This window comes from Olea europaea, unplaced genomic scaffold (genome assembly GCF_002742605.1).
Source record: "Olea europaea var. sylvestris unplaced genomic scaffold, O_europaea_v1 scaffold1353, whole genome shotgun sequence".
Lineage (NCBI taxonomy): Eukaryota > Viridiplantae > Streptophyta > Magnoliopsida > Lamiales > Oleaceae > Olea > Olea europaea.
This window is the reverse complement of record NW_019231029.1, coordinates 84952-104165: the sequence shown is the minus strand read 5'-3', so window position 1 is coordinate 104165 and position 19214 is coordinate 84952. Positions and strand designations below refer to the sequence as shown.

Below are 19214 nucleotides of genomic sequence, written 5' to 3'. Positions count from 1 at the left end.
ATTTTCTTAATTTACGGTCCCCAATTGTGGAATAATTTCACATGATGAAAGTGCAAATGGTTGATTGGGTTTTGCACAGAATTTCAATAGCTTATTTTATAAAATTTTCGGGGCATTACAATCTCCCCTCAAAATATTTTCATCCTCGAAAATTATTTTGAAAAATTGAAAAGTTCTGGACAAGAAAAAAATGTACATATCATTGAGTCTATACTTGGGCAATAGAAAATGCAAGCTACACAAAATCTTTGAATGATCATTTATTTTCTTACCCAAATTATGTACCTTAGAGTCGTCGGAGGGTGGTCGACAAGTGGTTGTCGAGTGCTAAAGATCTTTCAAATTCTCACATGTTGTTGAACTTAAATAATACACACACACACACACACAAATAATAGTAGCGGATAAAGGTTAGCTACTTATACATTTAATGCACTTAACAATTTAAATTACTCTAATTCTCATATAGATGCTTATATGACAATCGTTTGAAATGATCATCATTCAAAAGAGCAACCAACAAATATAGATAGTGTAAAAGAGAGACAATAACCAAAAAAAAAAAAAAAAAAAAAAACTATTTAACTCTAAACTATCATCAATTTTAAATCCATCCAAAGGTATTATTATTTAAAATCAATTTAATAATTATAACACACAAACATTAAATGTCAAACTTTTAAGAAAATAAAATTTGCCACTAATTTTATTTATTAATTTTTTTTAAGTCTATAGAAACGTAGACCCGCTCTGATACCGTTCTACAATGACCCAAATTTTTAAGATTTGAACCGTTACCAAAATCATTTATTTTAATAGCGAAGTACATAAAATTAATGAACACGTACTAATTTATAGGAGAATCTCATAGCCAAAATAAAATATATCCAAATTAACACAAAAATCACGTATATCACATTTATGAACAAGAAAATAAAATATTGGAATAAAAAAGTTTTGCCACGTTATACTAGATTTAATAATTTAATTCTAAATATCCTGACAACAACGACTGCACATCATCGTCCACCAACCAACGACCCATTCAAACCTGTAAGAGTAGAGAAAATGGTGAGTATATGAGAATATCCAGTAGGACATGAATAACAGCCCAATCCTGAATACAAGTATTTAGATCATGCGTCAGATATATCATATCGTCATATCATATGTTAGAAACTGGTAGAGCTCAATACATATCATATCTTTGGTACCAGATGACCATATCATATCATATTATAATCATATCATATAATAACTTTCATGAGTATAATATTCATCAACATGAAAAAATAAATTCAAATAGGACTAATCACTTGCACCTCAAAATCCTATCTTGATTGATGAAAAGGATTTAAATAATTTTCATGTTCGACAATTTTCCTCTGCTGCACGTGATTGATATAGTAAAATATATCATAATTCTTTTCAAATATTAAATCTAAAAATGGTCTCTCCTTTCTTCTGTAATTCCCCAAGCGTGAATGAGGTAGTAAATTACATATAAAATTTCTTGTGAAGGAAAAAAAAAAAAAGAAAAGAAAAGGAAACATGACTATGTCTTTCCAGATTAGGTGCCGAATGATTTGGTCTGCCAAAAATGTTTGTCAATCCCATTACTGAAAATTAGCATCTCATTACTGAAAAATTGGTGGTTAACTTTATGGTAGTGAAATTTTCTTAATTTACGGTCCTCAATTGTGGAATAATTTCACGTAATGAAAATGCAAATGGTTGACTGGGTTTTGCACCGAATTTAAATGGAAGGCAAATTACTAATTCAAAACATTTTAAATTAAATCAAAACTTCAATTGTTATGTCTTCTAACACGTAGTGGCCAACCTGCGAACATGCCAAATTAAATATTTGTTAAATATCTATTTCTTTGAGCTATAAAAATGAGAGTCTAACATTTCCAAAATAATTTTTTCTCGAGTCTAAAATTCGCCATTTGATATGAGATTCAAAACTAGGCTAATTTTGATAGGGAAATTCTCGTTAATTTAATGCTTGATTATTCTACCGAATAAAGTAACGACATTGAAACATATTTCACTTTAGTCCCTCAATTTCTAAATATAAATATATAGTATATAGAACATATAAATCTTATTTTATAAAATTTTCGGGGCATTACAATAAGATTGACACAACATAGATTTTATGGATTTCGAGAGAGTATTAGGATCCATGAAGCTTACTCTATAAAAAAACTAGGACTTCGATAAATTCTTGATTTTAATTCAGAATAGAGATGTTGGAATTAATTTCTAGCTAGCACTCGAGAGATGGGATAGAATTATATTTGGGTTCTTACTTATAAATATGGAAAATTGATTAGAGATAACTAGGCTTTTGAAAATCATATTTGATGGTGAGGTGAAATCATAACTCTCTGCTTTCTCGTCTTGATTATTCTTATATCTTGCATTTATTTGTTAAATTTGCCATCACATTCATCACGTTAATTTAGTTAAAATCACTAATTTCAAATTTTCATTCATCCAGATAAAATAAGAGCTACACAATTAGAGTACTAAGTAGAAATTGAATTACAATCCCTATGGGGTTCGACAATTGTAACTCTATTATTATATTACAAAACTTGACACATACACTTGTGATATGAATCACGTTATAGAAAATGATTGGCACTCAGCCACAAAAGACTAACCAACACTATAAGAACTAAACCAAAGCAGTTAACATTTACATAAAGTGAAGCATAACATTGGTAGCGTAGGATAAAATACAAGCAAAAAAAAAAAATTAAAAAAAAATGGATAAATGAAAAAGAATCCATCTCGCATAGCACATATGACACGCCATATATTGTACAATCTGCCTGTGGTTGAATCTCACTCTGTCATTATATAATCTGAGTTGGCAACACACCAATCTTTGATTTGGCAAAAAGACGTTATCAATTAAATAGCACACTAAAAGCATGATTGGCTTAGCTGAAACACCACAAAATTAACCAAAAACTTGCTTCTCTCGAGCGGTAATAAGGGTCGTATTGTTGAGAGAAGACAATTTTTTGGCTAGTTGTCGAGAAAAAGCCACAACATTTTGAAAGTACATCATGTTTGAAGATGAAAACCTTTTCAGTTTTTATCTTGAAATATGATGCCCAAAACTAAAAGCCCAAAAATAACTAACCAAGAAGGGATGAATTGGTTTTTAAAACTTTTTTGAAAAATAAACTTAAATCAAGGAAGCAAAGGATATGTTGATCAATCAATAATCATAAGCAAATAAATGCAAGTATATCAATCAAATAACACACATAAATAAGATAACGATAAGTAAAAGGGTAGAGAGGATACAAATGATATAATTGTCGAGGTTCGATTCAAAGCAATGTTTTACATCCTCCATTACCAAGCTCTTCCACGTGAGAAAGGTCTTTTCACTATATTGATTGACTTGTGGTACAATCCAACCCTTTACAGCTCTTTAGTGACTTACAAACAAGGAGAACCGATCCTTATACGATATTGAGTTTTATAAGACCTCAATATGACCCACATCATTGAGTTTTACGGGATCTCAATATTACCCACAAGTTTGACGAAATAATTTTACAATGAAATTTCTCTCTTAATAAATGGTACAAATGAAATAAATACTAAGACAGACTAACACTTTAATGAATATCAATAAATTATAGCTCAAGTGTTGGATGAAATACTTTGATGAATATTATAATTAAAGATTTGATTCAATCAATCAAAGTTTTTAAATGAAAAATGAAGAACAAATAAATGCAATGTACGTTAAAAAATTTCTCAAAATATATCTCTTTTTAATGAATGATTATAATAAATTAAGTACAAAAAGAGAAATGAAAAACTTCGATAAATATGATGAGTTTTCAAATTTGATTCAGTATATCAAAGTTTTCAATATGAAGAAATAGAAGAAATTTATGTATTCAAATATCTCCGATATATATCTCTTTTATGAATAACGGAATAAGTAAGTACAAAAAAGATATAAAAACTTTGATAATGATGATTAAGAAGTTTGAATCAATCAAAGTTTTTGATGTGAACAAATAAATAAATGAAATGAATACAAAGAAAAGCTCAAAGAATTCTCAAAACAAAAACATCTCACTTTGATACTCTTGAAAGTATTATGAAGAATTGAAAAAGTGAGAATTTTTATAAAGTTTAAAATGCCAAAAAAATCTGTGTAGGTTCGGATGACATGTCCGGTTGACTGCCTCTTTTTCGGATGACCAATATAGCCATTTGTTCGGTAAAAATTAGAGGTTAGAATGGTTAAATTTTGGATTGTTGAAAATTTTCGGTCAACCACCACTTTTGGCCAGTTGACCACCTCGTTCGACGGATTAACTACCAGACAATTTTGATCTTTTTAGGTTTTAACCCAGTTTGATCCAATTTGAAAGTTTTGGAAGGCATGTACTTTTAGAAAGTATTTTTAACTAACTTTCTAGATAAAAGATATTTTTCAAATTTGATCAAAACATTATATTAAAATAACTTTTAATGCACAAAATTATTTTTAATGCATAGAAGAATTTTGAGCTTCAACATTACACTTGATCTAAAAAATCTAATCTTTGATCTTGTTTCGAAGTTTGTTGCCACTTTAGTTGCCACTTCTTCCTCTATCCAAAAGTCTGTCTTATCAATGCACTCATAAGATCTCTTCTTATAATAAAGTCTATAATATATATATATATATATACACACACACACACACATACACATTAAAATAGACTTATGATGTGGTAAAAGTTTGAGATTATATCTTATCTTCAATCGCAAATTATATATAACATAGATATGATCATTGAGTCTTTGATTCTTCAATCTATATCCTTTTTCATGTGAATATGTTCAAAGACACTTCAATTCCTCTCACATCCCCAAGAAGAATTCTGACCAAGAATTCTAACAGTTATATTTTGCAAAGTAGGAGCACTAGATCTACACAATTTTCACCATTCATCTACATAATTTATTAAATTTAATTTTAATCACTAAGAACTAGTAAAATAAACAATAGACAACTTAACTTAAATGCTCACCAGGTTGTAACAATTTACTAGTATTACATGCAGATTTCCTTTCAAAACTTCCTTCATGCATGTTCTCGATATATCCTTATTTCCCCTATTTCTTTTGTCTTATTACGTAAATGGATTTAATTTCAAGCAATTTGAATAAGCCTCGTATGACTTCTACTTTTTTTAACAAAATCCTTCTTCATAAATGAAAGTAAGACTGAGGAAATAAGTTGTTGCATGTATGTCCAGTGAAGATATTTATCCCAGCACTCCTTAACCATATCGGTGTAAGGCTTGTATAAACCCTTTTCATTTAAAAATATATTTTTGACTCTTTTTGTTCCTATGCATGCCATTATATGCATATCCCAATGAATACTTTTCATCTGAATCTACAATTTGTAACAACCTTATAATGGGAGCCACATTTTTCACAACAATCAAGCAGTTCTTCCAAAATTAGCTATCCAAAATGATAGAATATACGAATCTCCCTTTTCCGCTTTTTAAAATCCCATAGCTTTGTTATGCCTACTTGTTGCCAAATTTCGCGATGCTTGCTTGTAATTATAGATACATTTCAATGTCATAAAAGTGGTAGCGAAACGAGTCACACCTGGACATACAAGTTCCCTCCAATTAAGTATTTTTCTCAAAAAAAAAAAAAAAAAAATTGTATGATTATACACAAATTTTATAATCTTCAGAACACGTATTGCAAGGGGATGTATGTGAGGCATACTACGCCCTTGTTTGAACCCCATTTTTTCATAAAAATGCATTTTGAATAGTGCAATGATGTGAAATTTGTGGTTAAAAAAAAAAAAAAAAGAGTTTTAGATTGGCGTATAATATTATTTTATTGAAGAATATGTGGTTAAAATGATAAGAAAATACTGTTTAAAAATGCATTTTTATAAAGAATTAGATTTAAGCAATGTGCAATACAAAGAGACCAAAAGAATATGATCATATTTGTTATGAATTAATTTTCCAGCCGCCACATAGTTATCCACACTATCAGTTACCATATGAACCATGTTACGAAGTTCAACCCATTTAACTGATAGTGTGGATAACTATTTACGAAGTTCAACCAATTTAACTATCCTGAAAAATAAATTATAAGATATTTGAACATCTTTCACTATATCTTACACATCATAAGATTTTATAAATACAATCCCATAGAGCAATATACTAGAAAATTAATCAAAGTCCTATATCTTTGATCGCTCCAACCATTAGCCATAATTGTGCATCTATTATCTATCCATTGGCTTCAATAAGTATCAACAAGCAATTGACATTCTTTCTTGCAATCTCTCAAAAAATTAATACGAATGTCATTATAAGATGGACTTTAAATCATGGACTGATTGCTACAGTATCATCCAAAGCAAGTTGAGAGTAAATTTCAAAGTATTTAATATAATTGATAAAGCGTAATTTGTACACTTATTTGGGGCTTTAAATAATGACATTTTGTAGTTTTTTTGGTGAAATATGGCCTAATTTGTGTTATATTGTATCTAATAAGTAAACTCATGATTTGATGAAAAATTAAAGAAACAAACGAAAGATATAGCAAAGTCAAAGCTTTGGGGACTAAAATGTAATAACTCAAAAGTTGTGTCGAACTGTGAGGCGGTGATTCAAGAATGACAAGAGTCAATTGGAGTTGAAGAAAAGTCAACGGGATGAGAAATTATCAAAAAGGATAAAAATACACACGTGAGAATGTTCTACAAATTGGTCCCAAAAATTTGTACCATGCATACGCATGGGTCTGTAAGCCTTGCGTACGTAAGGTCACAAGAGCATTACTTGAGGCTATTTTGAGTCTATTGTGTTTATGCACTAAATGAACCATGTTCAAGTATGGCTCAATTCCGAGAAAAAATTATGTTTCCTTAATTTGTTTGAAAACTTTTGGTAAGCAATCTCTTGGCACTCTATGTATACCATAAACCATCCAAAATGCAGAGAACCTCCTTAGCTAAAAATTCATATTTTCTAATCAATTTTGCAGGCTAATAACATGGAATCAAGGCAAATTGCAAGGATATTGAAGACTCTTCATCCGGATTCAAGATTTACATCAAGAATGTGAAAACTTCCTATTTCTTCATTATTTCTTCTTCCTGAGTGATGATTTTTCCCTATGTAGCACAAACACGCTATCGGCGACAATATATCGGTGTTCGACATGTATCAGACACCGATATACCTCCGACACGTCGTCGACACATGTCGGAGGCATTGGTGGGCAGCTGAGTTTAAGGGAAGCAACAAAGAAAAATAAATGGGAGGAAAAAATGCAACCAGTGAAAGTTTGGCGGTCTGGGGAAGGAAAGAAAAAAGAAAGAAAAGTGAAGAGGAAAAGATTGGTGGATTAACTTGTCTGGGAAAAGGAAAGAAAATAAGAAGGAAAAGAGAAAGAAGAGGAAGAGACTGCTAGAAATGAAAAGTGGATGAAAAGTCTACCTTTACCAATGAATAATTTAAATTGTAGGGCCCACCACTTGTAAAATCTTGTACGTTTTGTATCTTTCAACAGTTGTGACTTTTGATACAATAGTATATAATATTTTATTTGAATGAAATTGTACCCTTTTACCCTTCAACATAATTCATACTTATATAAGAACTCAAAACACATTTTCTTCCTTACTAGTCACTGCTACTTACGAAAATTGCAAGAAAAGTTCAAAAAAACTTTCATTTTTTTAAAAAATTTCATCAATCCACATTTGAAGAATCATTTATAAGATCAAGAAGATACTTTTTCAAGTTTCGGGTAATATCACTCTTATCTTATTTAAGTATTTGAAATTATTTTTCTTTTGAAGTTATGAGTGGTAATGCTATGGATGATGATTACTCTAAACCTCTCTGGAAATATGTTACAAAACTTTATAAATTTAATGAAATAGGTGGTAACATTCTTTGGCAGTGCAATTTTTGTAATGCATCTAAGACAAGTTCATAGACAAGATTGAGGGCACGTTTGTTAAAATTACAAGGCTGTGGAATTGGGGCTTGTGGAAATCTAACTATGAAAGATATATGTGAAATGGAAAAAATGGAAGATGAAGCCAAGTTCAGAATGCAAACTAAGGCAGGGAAAAGAGTGCCACTACCGTCGGATAATATGGGTTCTAAGGATTGTTATGTTTTGGAGGAAAAGAAAAGAAAGAATAGTGCAATAGAAAATGCTTTTAATGTGACAACACGTGACCAATTGGATTCAGAACTTGCTAGACTATTTTATTCAAGTGGTTTGCCTTTTACTCTTGCAAGAAATTCTTATTACATTAGTTCTTGTACTCTTGCTTCCAATAATTGAATTTCGAGGTGTTTGCCTCCCAGTTATAACAAGTTGAGAACTACTCCCCTTAGAAAAGAGAGAAAAAATGTGAAATGGTTATTAAATCCAATCAAGGGCACATGGGTGGAAAAAGGTGTTACCATTGTAGGTGATGGATGGAGTGATCCACAAAGAAGGCCACTAATTAATTTTATGGTGGTGATAGAGGTTGGACCAATGTTTTTAAAAGCGTTTGATCGAGATAAATATTTTATTACTAACTTGATGAAGGATGTTATAAATGAAATTGGTCATGAAAAGGTAATTCAAGTAATAACTGGTAAAGTTCCAAATTGCAAAGGTGCCGGGCAAATAATTGAATTGGGGTATCCTCATATTTTTGGACACCATGTGTTGTACACACACAAACATACACTAAATCTTGCTTTGAAAAACATTTGTGCGGCAAAGAATGTTGAAAATAATTTGATCATTTATGATGAATGCAATCGAATTACTATTCTTCATGATGATGTAATGATTATAATTTTTTTTTATCACGAACAATTCCATGAGACTAGCTATGTTTATTGAATTTGTACCTTTGAAGTTTCTTTCCGTAGTAGAGACATGATTTGATTCTATTATTGTCATGTTCAGAAGATTTAAGCTTATCCAACATGGTCTCCAAGCTTTGTTTATTAGTGAAAAATGGTCAATTTATTGAGAAGATGACATGACAAAGAAAACTTTTGTAAAATTGAAAGTGCTTGATGATCTTTGGTGGGACTCTATAAGTTATGTTCTTTCCTTCACTTTTCCCATTTATGACATGCTTAGATTTTGTGATACGGATAAACCTTGTCTTCGCTTGGTTTATACCATGTGGGATACAATGATTGAGAAAGTGAGAGGAATAATTTATAGGCACGAGAAAAAAGTTCAAGAAGAGGAATCATTATTCTACAATGGTGTTCATCAGATACTTGTAGATTGTTGGAACAAAAATAAAACTCCACTTCATTGCTTGTCTCATTCTCTAAATCCAAGGTAATTTTTTAATCTAATTCATACATTTATTGTTTATTTACATTTTCATAATTTCTAATATTTTTAATTAGTTATTGAATGGATTGTAATTTCTTCATTATTATTATTTTTTAATCTTGTTTAGGTATTATAGCGAAGAATGGCTTAGTGAGGATACCACTCGACTTGCTCCACATAGAGATGTAGAGATTCCAGGAGAAAGAATAAAATGCTTTAAGAGGTACTTATCAAATGAAGAGCGTAATATTGCGAATAAGGAGTATGCCAAATTCTCAACTGTGGAAGACGACTTCGGTGATTTTGAATCCATCTGTGATACTTACCTCTTGGACCCGAAGACTTGGAGGGCTATTTATGGTGCTTGTACACCTATGCTTCAAAGTTATGCCATAAAATTATGCGGGCAACCATCTTCTTCATCGTGTTGTGAGCGAAATTGGAGTACTTATTCCTTTTTGTACTCTCTTAAACAAAATAAGCCAACTCCAAAATGTGCGGAAGATTTGGTTTTCGTCCATAGCAATCTTCGTCTCTTGTCAAGGAGGAGTGCGCAATACTCACAATGAGAGACTAAAATGTGGGATATCGGTGGAGATGCATTTGATATATTTGAAAATGTTGGTGTGCTTGAAGTTGCTAATTTATCTCTAGATGAATCAGAATTGGAGGCGATAGTATTTGTAGATGGAGATGAAGATGTTGAAGAGATTCAAGATGAATGATCTAATTAATTTCATTTTTACTTTTTGAACTTATGTTATTAGGAAACAGTTATGAATTTAATGTCAAGTTTGATTTCTATTTATCTTTATATATATATGATTCAATAAGTATAAAAAATTATTACTTTAGACTATAAAATTAAAATAAACTAAAAATAATAATTTTGTGATCAACTTGTTGGCGACATATCGTGTCGGAACTTTTTAAAAAAATCGCACGTCGATGTGTCCGACAGGTTCGTGTCGGACACTCGAATCCATGTCGGTGCTTCTCAGATTTTTCCAGTTGCTCTTTTGTAATTTAATTCTAAACATATTAGGCTAGTTTTTCAATTGTATTAAATGAGTGTCTAAACCCTATTTCCATTTATATCAATTCAAGACTTTAATTTAGAAAGTTCTTGTGTTGTTTGATTGATTTTACACTCGTCGCACTAGTTAGTTGTTTGGCCATAAATTAAATAGTTAATTGCTTGTTGTAGTATAAGAACACTCATAATAACTCTTAAGCGTGATAAAATTAATGTGTGTAGTTATAATTAGGAATAATTTTTTCACACATGCAATCTTATTGATAATATAAACTAGATGCATGACTTTCATGTGAATTCGGACTAAAATTAGGGTCGTCTCGTGTTACTCATAGGTTAGTGTATCTTGGGAAAGAGCATTTAACATGTTAGCTTTATCGATTGTCAAAAATGCATGAATTGAATAAATTAATTATTGAGAATTGAGATAGATGGAAAAGGGGATACATGAATTCAATACAAGTATTCACATTCGATAAAATCAAAATTTACTTGCTTTATTAGTATAAATTAGAAGTAGTATAAACAACTACAAAATCATTCTTTTGATATCACAATTCACTCGAATTTGATCAAAACTATTGAACTACAAAATAGACCTTATTCCTCATGGGAACGATACTCTTAGCTTAAAAATCGGATTACTTGTATAATGATCTTGTACGCTTGTGGGATTATTTCGAATAGTAATGCAAGCATCCTAAAAACCACCTAATCCAAGCCATATTATTGGCTCTCCTTACTACCTTTTACCAAAGAATTCTAATGATATATTTATTTTTTGAATTTTCTTTCTATTTTCTCTCCAATTTCTAAATCTGCAGAATTGTCCTCAAAAGTACTGTCACGAGCCTCCTTAGCATCTTGTTTCTTTCTCGATAAAATCCCTAAAAATTCCTTGAAATTTAAATCCAAGATCAAAATGAACTTTTTTACAATGAGATATTTGACCTTTAATTCCAACAAGATTACACTTCATTCTGTCAAGTCCCCTACCTTTAAGCTATTGTTGTAATAAAAACACGTGAAACGAACTTAACCGTCAATATCATGGAAAAGTGATCTGTGATAAGTCTTTGCATGGGTAGAATTGTTGGAAGCTATAAATAGCTTTTTGAAAGATTAGTTGCTATCCATCCTAAATAAAAGCACTATAGTTGTATTAGTATTACAATCTGAAATATTAAGCATTGTTGCAGGAACATTTACATTTTACAAGAAACAATTTGGAGTAAACATATTAGATAAAAAAAAAAATGAAATTTCATTATATTGTGTATCAAGTCATATATTGTAACGCCCTGAATTCACAGAACCCAGAGCGTTAAAAATAATCGATATTTCTTTGATTCGACCCCTTTGATGTTAACCAAAGTAATTTGTAAATTAGAAAGTTTTTGGATCTTGAAAATATATAAAAATATAATGGGAAGTAGTTATTCATATAAACTTATAAAATTATGGCAAAATTTGGTTTTGGAAAACATTTGGAGGCGATTCAGCAATTTCGGATTGAACAACAGTGGAAGAAAAATATATTTGACCTAGCAAATATGTGTTAAAATTTATGAAATTTTTACAGGGACTAAAGCATTCATATATGTACCACATATAAAAATTTGGGGGCTTGATGATAACGATTGAAGCATGAAAATATTGCTCGAACATGCTGGACAGAAAACCCGGATTTAAAACGACGCATTTTACCAAAATGGACATAACTTTTTCTCTAGCTAATGTTTTAAGGAAATTCCTAAGGCTACTATTAGAAGACTCATAGACCTTTCAAAAGACACAGATTTTACTCCAAAATATGCAATGTAGTCCAAATTATACCATTTTCAAATGGAAGACATAATCTGGAATTATAATCAGCCGTGAATAAACTTCGATCATAGACATTCCAACATTTCCAAATTATGGTTGATATGAATAGCATATAAAACTGAACGAAACAGATGTTTAAACATCTTTAAAAGTACTGTCTAATTATTCATAATACGTTTACATAAATTGGAAATTTTACTAGAAAGTTGAAAGCTTTTCAGATTGCCGAACACTTGCCACTATGCCAAACCCTTGCCATGCCTCAAATCAACCTGTGAGATTGTAGTGGGTGTGAGTACTATGAATAATAATCAGTAGGAAGATATTAGAGTAAATGATAAAGTACATATATGTTTTCAGAAATGCAAACTTTGATTATTCGTGTCACCGTCAATTTCTTTCTCTTATTTTGAACCACCAAATGGTGCTTCCTTCATGAGTAAAACAATAATAGTGTTACCTTCAATCTCTGTCTCTAATTTGAGCCACCAAACGGTGCCTCCTTCATGAGTGACACAACAATAAGTTTGATGCAAAATGAAAACTAATAATTCTTAAACCACTTACACAAGTGCCGAGAACACCCCTACCTTAATGCCTGAAGTTTGAATACCCTTTTGTGTTCAATATGTAAAAATTCAGCATACTCCCTGCCTCCTCTTTAGAAAAATTTCAGATTCAAAATGCCTTAGGCTATGGAAAAGGGGCAAAACAATTTTATGTATATGTATAAATGGAGGGTATAAATGACTTGGAAGAAGTGAAATGTAAAATCCAATTGGCCTTTAAAAAAAAATGTTGGTAGCCCTTCATTGAACATTTAAGAGAATAATTGTTTAGGTTTCATTTCAATGTATTTATGTGAGAAATAAATGTAAAGTCTTTTGGCATTTCATAACCTTTGGCATTTTAAGATTTTTTATTTTGGTCGCTACGACTCTCCCCACCTAAAATAATTTGGTCCTCGAAATTTAACTTACTTGTTTAAGGAGTTCGGGATACTTGGCTAAAACGTCTTCTTCCCTTTCCCAAGTGGCCTCACTCTCACTATGTCTACTCCACTGGACTTTGACTAATGGAATCTTTCAATTTCTCAGAACATGGTTTTTTCTCTCTAGAATCACTACAGAACTTCTTCGTACGTCATATCACTTTGAACATCTAGTGTTTGAACATTCACCACATGGTTAGGATCTGAAATGTACTTTATCAATATAGAAACGTGAAATACGTTGTGCACTGCTGATAGTTCGGGTGGCAATGCTAAACGATATATACCACATTCACAATTTTTTCAAGAATCTCAAATGGACCAATAAATCTTGGACTCAATTTCCCTTTCTTCCCAAATCGTAGTATTCCTTTCATTGGTGCCACTTTGAGAAATACTTTCTCTCCAACCTCAAAAGTCAATTCTTTTCTCCTTTTGTTAGCATAGCTCTTTTGACGATCTTGGGCGGTCTTAATTCTTGATCTAATTTTATGTATAGCCTCCACAGTCTTCTCAACCAATTCTGGACCTAGAACTTTCCTTTCACCAACTTCGTCCCAATATAATGGCGAACGACATCAACGACCATACAAAGCCTCATATGGTGCCATGCCAATAGTAGCTTGGAAGCTATTGTTGTATGCAAATTCAACTAACAGCAAATGGTCTTCCCACTTACCACCTAAATTTAGGACACAAGCTCTCAACATATCTTCAAGTATTTGGATAGTTCGTTCAGATTGTCCGTCAGTCTGATGATGGTATGCAATACTAAATGTTAACTTGGTACCCATAGCTTTTTGAAGGTTTATCCAAAACTTCGAAGTAAACCTTGGTTCTCTGTCCGATGCAATAGAAACTGGAACACCATGAAGTCTCTGATATAAATCTGTGCCAACTGTTTTAAACTATAGGTTGTCCGAATTGGCAAGAAATGAGAAGATTTTGTAAGTTGATCCACAATAACCCAGACCGCGTCATGACCTCTCACTGATCTAGGAAAACCAACGACAAAATCCATTGCAATCTTTTCCCCTTCCATTCGGGTATGTCCATAGGATTCAATGGCTTTGAAGGTCTCTGACGTTCAGCTTTTACTTATTGACAAACCATACATTTTGACACAAACAAAGCTATATTTCCCTTCATATTTCTCCACCAAAATCTATCACGCAAACTTTATACATTTTAGTTCCACCTAGGTGTGCGACATAAGGAGTAGAATGAGCTTCAGTCATAATCTCATTCCTCAATACTTCATCCTTCGACATGCACAATTGACCCTTAGACATTAAGGATTTGTCTTAAGCTATTTCAAATCCTTTCCTCTTCTCAGTTCATTTCTTTTTCAAAAAGGGCTCATCTTTCTGAGTAGCTACTATTCTGTCCCTAAATGTCGATTTCACAGTAAAACTTGCTAACATCGTTGACGTCCTTACTGGTGACGTTAAAACTTTAATTCTCATGTTCTCAAAATCTCTAACTAAATGATCCTGTCTCGTACAAAGTATTGACAACTGTCCCATGTTCTTTCTACTCAACGCATCAGCGACTACATTGGCCTTACCCGGATGGTACAAGATAGTGCAGTTGTAATCCTTCACCAATTCTAACCACCGTTGCTGTCATATTTAACTCTTTCTGGATAAAGAAGTATTTGAGAATCTTGTGATCGGTATAAATCTCACACTTGCTTCCATATAGGTAGTGGCACCAAATCTTCAAGGCATGCATTACCCCTGCTAGTTCGAGATCATGTGTAGGGTAATTCTGTTCATATTGCTTCAATTGCCTCGAAGCATAAGCAATGACTTTCCTATGTTTCATCAAAACATATCCTAATCCAAGCTTGGATGCATCACTATAATTCACTAAACCTTTCAAACCGTCTGGAATAGTCAACACTGGTGTATATACGAGTTTGTCCTTTAACTCTTGGAAACTCTGCACGTATTTCTCTGACCATACGAACTTAGTACCATTCCGAGTCAATTGCGTCATAGGACTCGCTATCTTGGAAAATCCTTCTATAAATCTTCAATAATAACCGGCTAAACCCAAAAAACTCCGCATTTCTCCAACATTTGTAGGTTTCGGCCAATTGGTCACAGCCTCAACTTTGGACTGATCCACTTCAATTCCTTGTGCTAAAATAGTATGGCTTAGAAATCCAACTCGATCTAGCCAAAATTCACATTTCTTGAATTTGGCATATAACTTTAGCTCATGCAGTGTTTCTAAAACTATCCTCAGATGTTCTTCATGTTGATGAGAATCTCTCGAATATATCAATATGTCATAAATAAATACGATGACAAACATGTCCAAATATCGATAGCACACTCTATTCATCAAGTCCATAAACACCGCAGAGGCATTCGTCAAGCCAAAGGGCATCATTGTAAACTCATAATGCCCAGATCAGGTCCTAAATACTGTCTTTGGTATGTCAGTCGACTTGATCTTCAACTGATGATAGCCTGACCTTAGATCAAATTTTGAGAACATGGATGCACCCTTCAACTGATCAAATAAGTCCTCAATCCTAGGAAGGTGATACTTATTCTTAATCCTCAACTTATTTAGTTCACGGTAGTCGATGCACATCCTCATAGTGCCATCTTTCTTCTTTGCAAAGAGTACCGAAGCTCCCCATAGAGATACACTTGGTCTAATGAACCCTTTGTCTAGAAGTTCTTCATGCTGCATCTTCAAATCTTGTAATTTCTTTGGTGCCATTCATATGGAGCTTTGGACACAAGGGTAGCTCGGAGTATCATATCTAGTGTGAACTCCACTTATCTATTGGGCGGAGTAACCGGTAGATCTTCAGGAAACATGTCAACATACTCTCGTACTATTGGCATATCTCTTAATACTTTCTCTTAAGTGGATGTGCTATTAAGACTGACAAGATATCCTTGACAGTCAATTTTCTCAACATGCTATCTACTTTTAAAGCTGAGACAACTCGAGGAAGTGCCTTAATCCTCGATCCATAAAATCAGAACTCCTCTTCTCCCAGTCTTCGAAAAATTACCTCTTTCTCAAAACATACTATCATGGCTCGATTCTCACCCAACCAGTCCATACCTAAAAAAATATCAAAATCTTTCATCTCTATAACATACAAGTCAGCCTCTAAAGTCAGTCCATCAAAATCTATCTGTACCCCTTTTGCTATCCTATTCGTATCAATAGTTCCACCTGATGGCATACTAACCTCCAGTACACTAGCATTCTTCTGACATGAAGCATTAATCTTAGCTAGACATACATTAGATATGAACGAATGTGTCGCACCGGAATCAATTAGGATGTAAACAGAAATATTAGAGACGGATAAAATACATGCAATCACGTCCAAATTTTTAGCAGCCTCCTCGTGAGTTAAAGCAAACACCCTTGCTTTTCCCTTTTTCTCTTGTTTAGGTTTCTTGATTGATGGGCATGAAGAAGCCACATGGCCAGGTTGACCATTCTCCTTTGTGAAACTTGTTGCACTTAGGACATTGAGATATAGGATTGCTTGACTGGCCTACATGCATTTGCTTCTTAAACTGTCATGTATTCTTATTCTTGTCCTACCACTACTTTTTCCTAAAGTCTTTACGTTGTCCTTGATTTACCGGCTTCACCCCCCGAGTAGGTCACTATTTAAGCTTTCTTTACTACTGCTTGAAAAGTGGTGAGATCACGTGAACTCACAATCTACCTAATCTTTGGGTACATGCCCCTCTCGTAACATTTTGCCTTCATGAGCTCTGTACTTACAAGATATGGGGCATATCAGGACAATTCCTCAAATTTTCTCTCATACTTAGAAAGTTCTATATCTCCCTGTACCAGTCTTACGAATTCCGTCTCTTTGTGGTCTAGCATAGCTTGTGGGAAAAACTTTTCTATTAGCTCCATCTTGAATTGATCTCACGTTAAGTTACGTTGTTCCTCCTCGGTGCGAGTGTGTGATGTGGATTCCCACCAATGGCCTGTTCTACCAATTAGCATAAACTCTGCACATAATACTTTCTGATTTTTTGGGTAAGAGATGTGCCAAAACATCTTCTCCATAGTACACAACCACTCATCAACTGCTACAGGGTCCTTTCTACCATCAAAGGTAGGTGGTCGGTATCTACAAAATTGTTCTACTATCGGAACAGGCGGTACAACCGGGTATGTTAGTGGCACCAGCGGAGCTCGTGGAACTAATGAAGCTTGAGGTGCTGGAGGTGTAACCTAAGCAGCCTGACGTGTTGGAGGTGTAACTTGAGCAGCCAAGGCCTATCTCAACTCATCAATCTCCCGCCTTAACTCCCTAATTGTCCTCGCTTGTGCCATATTCTTATACGCCAGAATAATTGCAATCTCATTTAAAGGAGCCAACGATATTTGTGCAATATAGGAAAAAGATTCATAATTCAACATCCTTTATTATTGTCTCATACAAATCCTTCGGGAGACCAAAAAAAGATAGTAAAATAGCGTCTGGAGCTATTCCACAGCATCATAAAAGAAATCCTCCTAAACATCAACAACAATTAAACCTGATAAAAACTACTAAAATTCACTTATTCATCATTGCTATCATAATCATTAATCCAGCCTCCATGAATCCTAGGTTTCTTAGAAAACTAACCTCATAATCCAAAATAGGTGGAGTGCATCTTCATGAATGTGCATCTCGATAGGTACACTATCGTCCTCGGGGATCTCAAGTTGGGCCAGCTCCCACCGCTCAATTAGCTCTATGCAGAATGCCACATAATTAATCTCTTAAGGTAAGGTAGGCACAGCAACCTCCCATAAATAATTATAAATCGATTCGGTCACCTCTAGCCACTCTTCTGGCAATGTACACTATCTCACTTCCCTCCATCTTACTAACATCTCTCAAATGTGTTGGCCCATGTTATGCATTGGATTCGATCGATACTCTTCATATTGCCTCAAGATCTCATATCGATAAAGCATCGATGAACTCGTCTTCCTACAAGTTTTCTTAATCCGTACCATCTGAGTCATACCAATTATTCAAAATCCTATAAGTGGGTGTCTAATAAATTTTAGTTAATTCTCGAGGACTAAAACAAACATTTAATCTCATCACGCTCTAAAAAAATACTTGGTACATTACTAATTATCTACAAAAAGTATTCAAACTATATGCTGAAATTCATACATACATTTCAAATATTGCATCTCAAATAAACTTTCTCATAATCATTGCATAGATGTAATCACATTTGTGAGGCTTTCTTTACCTCAAAATTTGCATGGCGCAGCATGGTAGGTATAGTGCTTAGGATCCTCATTAGAAAAAAAATTTGTTCAACTTATATGTGACACACACTTCTATGATTTACTTTCCAATGTCAATCTACAGTAAATGAACCATTGCTCTGATACCAAGTTGTAATGCCCCGAATTCTCAAAACCCAAAGCGTTAAAAATAATCGATATTTCTTTGATTCGACCCCTTTGATGTTAACCAAATTAATTTGTAAATTAGAAATTTTTTAGGTTTTTAAAATATATAAAAATATAATGGGAAGTATTTATTCATATAAACTTATAAAATTATGGCAAAATTTGGTTTTGGAAAACATTTGGAGGCGATTCAGCAATTTCAGATTGAACAACAGCAGAAGAAAAATATATTTGGCCTCGCAAATGTTTGTTAAAATTTATGAAATTTTTACAGGGACTAAAGAATTCATATATGTACCACATATAAAAACTTGGGGGCTTGATAATAACGATTGAAGCATGAAAATATTGCTCGAACATGCTGGACAGAAAACCCGGATTTGAAACGACGCAGTTTACCAAAATAGACATAACTTTTTATCTAGCTAATGTTTTAAGGAAATTCCAAAGGCTACTATAAGAAGACTCATAGACCTTTCAAACAACACTAATTTTAGTCCAAAATATGTAGTCCAAATTATACCATTT

The 19214-nt window shown here is 33.0% G+C and overlaps 1 protein-coding gene across 1 annotated transcript; it reads right to left on the bottom strand.

The window, feature by feature from the left end:
- Nucleotides 1-16260: 16260 nt before the first annotated feature.
- LOC111375257 lies at nucleotides 16261-17171 on the bottom strand. The gene is made up of 2 exons (XM_022998058.1): nucleotides 17103-17171; nucleotides 16261-16794 (listed from the first exon to the last, which is right to left on the bottom strand). Exons 1-2 carry the CDS (start codon nucleotides 17169-17171, stop codon nucleotides 16261-16263), a joined length of 603 nt encoding a protein of 200 aa, XP_022853826.1.
- Nucleotides 17172-19214: the final 2043 nt, after the last annotated feature.

What these genes read in the sequence shown, in the direction of transcription:
- LOC111375257 (XM_022998058.1), bottom strand. Translation starts at nt 17,171, where the DNA reads ATGGAGCTAATAGAAAAGTTTTTCCCACAAGCTATGCTAGACCACAAA. An exon ending in AGACGGAATTCGTAAGACTG is followed by an intron (nt 16,795 to 17,102) that starts GTACAGGGAGAT and finishes AAATGCATGTAG; the next exon opens with GCCAGTCAAGCAATCCTATA.